This window comes from Zosterops lateralis (genome assembly GCF_965231275.1).
Source record: "Zosterops lateralis genome assembly, chromosome: 33".
NCBI lineage: Eukaryota > Metazoa > Chordata > Aves > Passeriformes > Zosteropidae > Zosterops > Zosterops lateralis.
Window position 1 is genome coordinate 1,006,006 of NC_139793.1, and position 8,374 is coordinate 1,014,379.

The 8,374-nt window shown below is 53.0% G+C and overlaps 1 protein-coding gene across 1 annotated transcript; it reads left to right on the forward strand.

Moving 5' to 3' along the window:
• Window positions 1-5,964: 5,964 nt before the first annotated feature.
• LOC310921162 (olfactory receptor 14J1-like) lies at window positions 5,965-6,945 on the forward strand (the record flags this gene model as incomplete). Its single annotated transcript, XM_083881271.1, has 1 exon — window positions 5,965-6,945. One exon carries the CDS (start codon window positions 5,965-5,967, stop codon window positions 6,943-6,945), a length of 981 nt encoding a protein of 326 aa, XP_083737397.1.
• Between the last annotated feature and the right edge of the window lie 1,429 nt (window positions 6,946-8,374).

The following is an 8,374-nucleotide window of genomic DNA, read 5'->3' on the forward strand; positions in this document are numbered from 1 at the left end:
CTGCCTGTGCCCAGAGGTGACAGCAGAGCCCCAGGACTCTCCTCCTCCCTTCCTGGCTGTGGGCAGTGTGTGCAAAGGTGGCCTGAGCAGATGAGCCTGTGGGCTGGGGCCTCCCCTGCCCGAGCCTGGCCCAAGCTGATTTTCAGGAGAGCTGCTGGCTTTGGCTTTCTTGTGGATCCATTCTGCTGCCTTAGTCTTGTTTCCTTGTCCCCAGGGCAATTAATGGCCCAGCTGTTAAAACAAGGTGGGGAAGTTTTCTTTATCTCTTCCACAACCCATCCTCCCTCCAGGGGCTTATCTTCTGTTTAATGGGCCATTGATGTTCACTGCGTGACTGATAAAAGTAAATCATCCCATTGGGAGATGCTCCTCCCACAGGGAGGAGCCAAGCATTCCTACCATGATATAATCTGACATTAACCACACCAGAAGCAGCCTGTTTCCACTGGATTCCCAGAGGAGCACCAGATCCATCTGCACCACCACTGGACCATCAGAGGAAAACTACATCCTTCTACAAGGTCATTGCTTCAAGAAAACCCCATCAGTTAATGCAGGAGGACTGCAGCCACAAACACCCTGACTAACTGGGTGACAGGTTGTATTCTGATTCTGTCTGTTGTTTTGGATTTTTTTTACTACTGCATTTTTAGTTTAACTTTTAGTTTTTTAGTTTAGGCTGCGAAGAAGAAGAAGATGCCCTGGGACATCCTGGCAGGTGAGGAGGAAGTCAGTGCCCCTTTCCCCTTCTCTCCTGCTCCATCTCCCAGCCCAGCATGGCCCCTGGCTGCAGGACAACCCCAATGGCAACACCGTCCTGCAGGGGATGGACTGGGGGGATCCCCTTCCACTTCCCTCTGGCACGGAGGCAAATCCCATCCTTTCCTTGTCATTCCTCCCCCAGACAAGAAGCTGAGGATGGAGACCAGGAAGGACAAACCCCCACAGCCAAACCTTGTGGAAGAGGCTGTTTTGAGTGGCTCCACAGCACAGGAATCCAATGGGGAAGAAAAGCCCCAGAGATCCTGCAGGAGGCGGGGCTCCAAACCCATCCCGGGGGGGCTCTGAGGAGGAAAGCCCCTCCCTGAGCCGGGAAGGTGGACAGAGCTTCAGCTGGGGCTCTGAGCTGGTCCATGAGCAGCTTCATGATAGGGAGAAGCCCCAAAAGTGCTTGGAGTGTGGGAAGAGCTTCAGCCAGAGAGACCACCTGATCAGCCACCAGAGGATCCACACTGGGGAGAGGCCCTACGAGTGTCCCCAGTGTGGGAAGAGGTTTCAGAGCAGGTCCAATCTCCTCTCACACCAGCATATTCACACAGAGGAGAGGCCCTTCTGCTGCCCTGACTGCAGGAAGGGCTTCAAGCACAACTCCACCCTCATCAGGCACTGGTGCATCCACACTGGGGAGAGGCCCTATGAGTGTCCCCAGTGTGGGATGAGCTTCACCCAGAGCTGTAACTTGACAAGACACCAATGGAGGCACCGGTAAGGGAAGCCCTGTGAGTGCCCCGACTGTGGGAAGAGGAGGAGTGAGCATCCAACCTCATCCTCCAATAATTGACCCACATTGGGCAAAACCCTGGTGACCCACATTCACTGTGAGCCACATTGGGAAGACACCTGTCCCTTTTCCCTGCCCCTGGCAATGTTGAGAGGTGAGACTGAAGAATGTCAGGGTCTGGCCATGGCCCCTTCACTCTATTTGATCCCATATGAGGTCATTGCCACAGCCAGGAAAGGGACTCTCTCTCTCTACCCCAAGGAGAAGGGTGTCCTTTCAAAGCAGGAGAAAACACGTAGCTGGGAAGAGCCAATAGGTGTTTTTGTAGTTTTCCCTGTGTATAGTTTGCCTTATGCCTTCTGTTATCACTATTGTTTCTATTCCTGTTTGTTCCTTATCTTGTTGTTGTTGCCAGTAAATTCCTCTTATCCCAGCCTGGGATCTTTGCCTTTTGTACTTTCAGTGGAAGGCTGGAGGGCAGCCAGGGGCGGCACAGTTTCAGCAGGAGCAGGAAATTGGGGAATCCCATTCCTAAAGCCCGGCCCGGGGAAACCAAGCATCACAGCTGGTGCCAGCCCTGGCTGCCCTGGCAACAGCCTTGGGAGTGGGTCCCTGGCTGGGGGCTGTGGGAACCTCTTCCCTCTGGGGCCCAGGGACAGGACTGCAGGGAACGGCTGGAGCTGACTCGGGGCAGCTTTGGGTTGGATCTCAGGAAAAGGTTTTTCCCCCAGAGGCTGCTGGGCCACTGAACAGGCTCCCAGAGAAGGCTCACAGCTCCAGGGCTCTCTGAGCTCCAGCAGCCTTTGGACAGCGCTGCCAGGCCCAGGCTGGGATTGTTGGGCTGTCCTGTGCAGGGCCAGCAGTTGCACTCCAGGATCCTGATGGCTCCCTCCCAACTCAGCCCATTCTGGGATCCCTTCTGGCATCCCCTGGCCCTGGCAATGGGACTGCAAATGGTTGCCATGGCAAGGGACTCTGGCCCCAGGCCTGAGCTGGGATGCTCAAGAGCCCTGTGGGCAGAGGCAGTCCCAGCCATGCCATGGGCACATCCCAGGGCACCTTGGGCTGCAAAGGCACCCATCTGTCACAGGCACTCACGGGGGCTCCACGGTGACACCCCAGGAGTGCCCAGGCTGCCAAAGAGCCGCGATGTCCCAGACACTCCCAGGGCTTCCTGTCATGGGCACAGTGGGAGCTTCAGGCAAAAGCTTCATTTCTGCATTGGAGAAACTCCTGCTGAGTCCTGAGGTGGAGAAATGACATCCAACAACCACCATGGATCCTCAAGCCCCTCCAGGATGTCTAAACTTTTAAAATTCTATCTAAAAGAGGAGACTGAGATTGGCTGGATCCAATCCTAACCTCAGACTTTGTCAAAGGTTTATGTGTGAAGGATTAGACAGGTGGAATTGAACGAAAATGCAGTTTGTCCCACAGGGTTGTTGATGCAATATCAGGTATATTTCTATAAATACAGCTATGATTGATTCTGATCAGGACTAGACAGAAAGATTTATTCACACAACAGATTAAAAAAAAAAAAGATTTATTTTCTCTACAGTATAGAATCTATAACAAATAATTAAATATGTTGCTCTAGGAAGCAATTTCGAAGTGAACAGGGCCTTGCCATGGCCCAGGCCAGCTTGGCATGATGATCCACCCTCACTCCTGGCCCAGGCCAGCCCTGCACTGCCCTTCCCCACAGCCTGTCTGCACACAAGCACTTCCAGGCCTCTCTGCATTTCCCTTGCCCTCACTCTGGGCTCACTCACACACCTCCCATCAACCCACCTGCAGCTTGGAGCTGCAAGGAGTTCAAAGCTTGTCTGTCCTTCAGGACTTGGTCTAATTCTGCCTTCAGCCAACTCTGGATTTGTGTTTCTTGCAGAACTTCCTGTGTGTCTGAAACATTCCTTGCATGGTTCTGCCTTGGGGAAAGGGAACCTCCTTGGTGGCCCCTTGGGCTTGGCACACACACTTGAGGAGTGTGTTTGTTTTCAATGGGGAAACTCAGAAGTTTTAGACTGCTTCAAAAAATAACAGAAGAGAACCCCTATGTTGGCTGAGTACAGCCATTTCTGCAAGCAAAGCAGGTCCCAGGTGAGTGAGGGGAGACAGGAATGTGCTGAGGAATGTGGAGCAAGGTTGTCCACACTGGGTCAGACCTCAAGGCACAGCTTCTCTGAGCAGGCCAGACCTGCTTAGGGGAGTCCCAGGATCAATCTCAGTTACTGAATGCTGCAATCACCTCTTCTCTAAAGAGAACAGTAATAAAATACCTCCTTTCAAATAGAAATATGTATTTCTTAGAAGCTCTTGGAAACTTTTCTCCATAACTGCCGTAGGAAACCTTTCTAATGAACTGCACCAGACCAGAGGGAAATCAAGGCACAGCCCTGGTTTGTCAGCACTTGCTTGATCCTAATGAGCCCCGTGGTGCATTTGGTGCTGAGCCCTTGTACCTCAGGGCCTGAGAGGAGATTGCACAAACCTTTCCAGGAGTCAAAGTAAGAAGAAAACCCCAAAGTGTCTCAAAGCATTTATGGGTCCCACTGAGGTCCATCCCCAACCAGGCCCCTCATGGAGTCCTTGGAGTAGAGAACTGGAAGCCAGGATTGCACAAAAACCTCTCAGAGACTCAGTGTGGGAAGGAACATCCAAAGTACCTTAAACACCTTGAGTATCTCTAAGCATGAATGAGCCCCACTGAGTGTCAATGCAAAGCTCCCAAGGGACTCATTAAAGCAGATAATTGGAGGCCAATTATCACATACAGCACTCAGACTCAGTGTCAAAAAGTAGTTCCTCAACAAACTTTGAGTACTGTGAAGTGCTAATGAGACCCACTGAGTGTTGTTACTGCCTCAGAATCCCAAGGGACTTGTTAAAGTAGATAATTGGGGCCATGATTGCACAAACCTCTCATAGAGTCAGTTTTAAAAGGGAAACTCCAAGTACCTTAAAATAATTAAAGTATCTTGAAGCATTAATGAGCCCCACTGAGTGTCATTACTGATAAAGCCTCTCAAGGGACTAATTACAGCAGATAATTGGATTGCACAACCTCTTAGAGATTCCAAGGCAAAAGCAAAACCTAAAGTCCTTTGAAAAACCTGTGATCACTGCCTGCAGTTCTCTGCTCTGCCTGGGGCCTGGGGACACTTTCTGTCCTGTCTCTCTGTGGGACCCATTAAAACTTCCAGAAACTTTGGAGTTGGATTCTGACTTGGAGTTCTTGAGCGTTTCACCATCTCCCTCTGATGTTCAGGGCCTCCTCACCAAGCCCCAAGAGGGTCATTAAAGTCCTTGTGCTGTGTCTGTGCTGCTGAGCTGGGCTGGGCTCCTGGCACAGAGGCAGCTCCTGGCAACCAAGAAGAGCTTAAAACCACATTTCTCTTGATGAGCAGCTCTTCTCCCAGCCAAGCAGGGCTGGGGCACTGCCTGCAGCCACTCCGGGCACAGCACACAGGCACAGAGAGCTTCAATCACTCAGGGCTGGGAAGGGGCTGACAAGTGCCTGGGGGAGAATCACTCCCAGCCCTTGGCACAGGAACCTCTGGCTGCAGGACAATGCAGCTGCAGCTCCTGCAGTCCTCTCCTAAAGCTGGAACATGCCAATGCCTACAGACTCTGTGAGTACATTCTCTGCTTCTCTCCTGTGTAGAGCAGCCAGGGGTGCCCAGGGCTGTCCTGCAGAGCAGGGTCCTGCAGCCCAGGGCGCTGTGCTGGGGCAGGGACTCTGCTGCCTGCCAGGGACAGCTCTCAGCCAGCCCTGGGAGCTGCTGCCAGCATTGGGGGACAAGATCTGCGTGGAAGGAGACAGCTGGATAGGCTTGGAAGGGTTCTCCTTGTGTAGTGAGGATGCTGCAGTGTTCAGGACTGTACTCAGAATTATATATAACTCCAGAAAATTTCCAAGTACGTTATTCAAGGAGCACAGCAAGGCAGGGGCTGCTAAAACAGGGAAATACTGCATTTTAATCTACTACTTTGGATAGCCTTGATTGGAAATTGCACATACATATTCATCACTCAGTTCAGGGTTAGAAAAAAAAAAACTATTTTCTCTCAGATCTTAATAAACCAGGCAGTGACAGAAATCAGCACAGGGTCCCTTGCAGGCAGCACCAGAATCACTTTTCCAGCCTCCTCAGGGTTGCTCTGACATTGCCATCTGAGCCTGCAGAGCCAGAGCTGCCCCTGGGCAGTGCCTGAGCTGGGAGGGCTCTGCAGGGCAGAGCTGAGCCCCCAGGGCTGGGCTGGGCTCTGGCAGCACTGGCAGGGCCCAGCCCTGGGCACAGGGAAGCAGCTGCAGGCAGGGACAGCTCCAGGCAGCAGAGCCCTGGGCAGGCAGTGGGGGGAAAGGGCCACCAAGCTGGGCTGGGATATTGAAAGTCCTCTCCAAACTGAAATATTCCATGATTACTGTTTTTACAGATCCCCATGCCAAGACACTGTAAATGTCCAACAGCAGCTCCATCAGCCACTTCCTCCTGCTGGCATTGGCAGACATGAGGCAGCTGCAGCTCCTGCACTTCTGCGTCTTCCTGGCCATCTCCCTGGCTGCCCTCCTGGCCAACGGCCTCGTCATCAGCGCCGTGGCCTGCGGCCACCACCTGCACAGCCCCATGTTCTTCTTCCTGCTCAACCTGGCCCTCAGTGACTTGGGCTGCATCTGCACCACTGTCCCCAAAGCCATGCACAATTCCCTCCGGGACACCAGGAACATCTCCTACACAGGATGTGCTGCTCAAGTCTTTTTCTTTCTGTTCTTCATCTCAGCAGAATTTTATCTTCTGACCATCATGTGCTACGACCGCTACGTGTCCATCTGCAAACCCCTGCACTACGGGACCCTCCTGGGCAGCAGAGCTTGTGCCCACATGGCAGCAGCTGCCTGGGCCAGTGCCTTTCTCAATGCTCTTTTGCAAACAGTCAATACATTTTCCCTGCCACTGTGCCATGGCAATACCCTGGGCCAGTTCTTCTGTGAAATCCCCCAGATCCTCAAGCTCTCCTGTTCACGCTCCAACCTCAGGAAACTTGGGTTCATTGCAGTTAGTGTCTATTTAGCACTTGGCTGTTTTGTGTTCATTGTTTTCTCCTATGTGCAGATCTTCAGGGTTGTGCTGAGGATCCCCTCTGAGCAGGGATGGCACAAAGCCTTTTCCACCTGCCTCCCTCACCTGGCTGTGGTCTCCCTGTTTGTCAGCACTGTCATGTTTGCTCATCTGAAGTTGCCCTCCAACTCCTTCCCATCCCTGGATCTGGCCCTGTCAGTTCTGTACTCGGTGGTGCCTCCAGCCCTGAACCCCCTCATCTACAGCCTGAGGAACCAGGAGATCAAGGCTGCAGTGTGGAAACTGATGACTGGATGGTTTCAGAAACATTACACTGATGGCCTATTTCTGCAAATAATTTGTAATAAAAGTATTCTTTGATAATTCTTGTTGATTTCATTTTGGAGTTCCTCTTTCTTTGTTTTACTTCATAATTCTTAACCAGAAAGAAATGTCACTGTTTGTGCAATTTCTCATTTTATTTCTCTCGACCATCCCTGTGGCCACAGACTGTGTCAATGAGGGGCTGTACTCTTGGTGGCTTTAAAGGAACTCAAGGATCTCCCAGCCAAGGTTTCTGCAGAGATGCCCCTTTTGTTCCCTTCTGTGCAGCTGCAGCAGCAATGTCTGTGTGCAGAGCTGGGGGCAGATCAGGGCTGGCACAGCAGCTGTGCCCAGGAGCAGCAGCCCTTGGTGCTGCCAGTGCTGCTGCCATGGCCCTGCCCCGCTGCCCTCCTGGCCCTGGTGTTGCTGTAGGGCCTGAGGGCTCTCGGGGCCGGGCACAGGGCTGGGGGTGGCAGTGCCGGGGCTGCAGCAGGGACAGGCCATGGGCACTGCTGGGGCAGCGCTGACGCCTCAGGGCAGGGCCTGGGGGCTCCAGGCTCCTTGCCCAGGCTCTCTCCAGAAGACGCCCAGGCCAATGCTCAGCACAGAAAAGCCCCGGGAGCAGCCCCAGGCTGGCCCTGGGCAGGCTGGGGGCAAACAGCAGGGCTGGGGCTCTGCAAGGGCCCTGGGGGAGACGTGAAGGAGCAGCAGAGCAGGGCCTGATCCATCCCCACTGCGCTGGACACCCCAGGGCAGCGTCCCAGAGCGTCCTCATGCCCCTGCCAACAACATCCCCCCTGGGCAGCCCTGGCCTCTCCCCCAGCTCACACAGGGGCTGCATCCTTGCAGGTACAGACACGGCAGCACTGCCTCAGGAGCCCCTGTTTGCACCGCCCAGAGCAGGCCTCAGCACCCCCATGCTGTTGGTGTGGGGAGATGAACTGAGGGAGCACAAATGCCATCAGCCCCTGGGGCCCGGAAGGGCTGGGCCACAGCAGGGAAACCACTCAGCTTTGTCATGGCCTCTGTTGGAGTCAGCTGTTGGAGTCCAGGGCATCCCTCTGGGCGCCCTGGATGGTCACAGACATCAGTAGAGAGGCCTGGGACTTGAGAAAGAGGGTCTGGGGTCTGTGCAGGGAGTTTTGCCTTGCACAGAGCCCAGGAAGACACAGTCTTTGATTTTGGTCCATGTGAAAAACATCAAACACAGAGAAGAATTGTAAGTCACAAATGTATGACAGACAGTAGTGTAGTTATCACCATGTAGAAGATTTTCTAGTTTAGGGTTTTTAAAATGTAGATGCAAAGGGACAAGTTGGAGATTTTAGGGCAGTGCCCTGAGTTCTTCTCCCTTGGCATCCATCTTCTGCAGTGACATGGGCACAAAGTAGTATCAGTGGATTGGGTCAAAGTAGGAATGACTCTGTTAGTATAGGTGATAGGCATTGGTATGAAATGCTAAATAATAACCATGTAGTTATCTGTA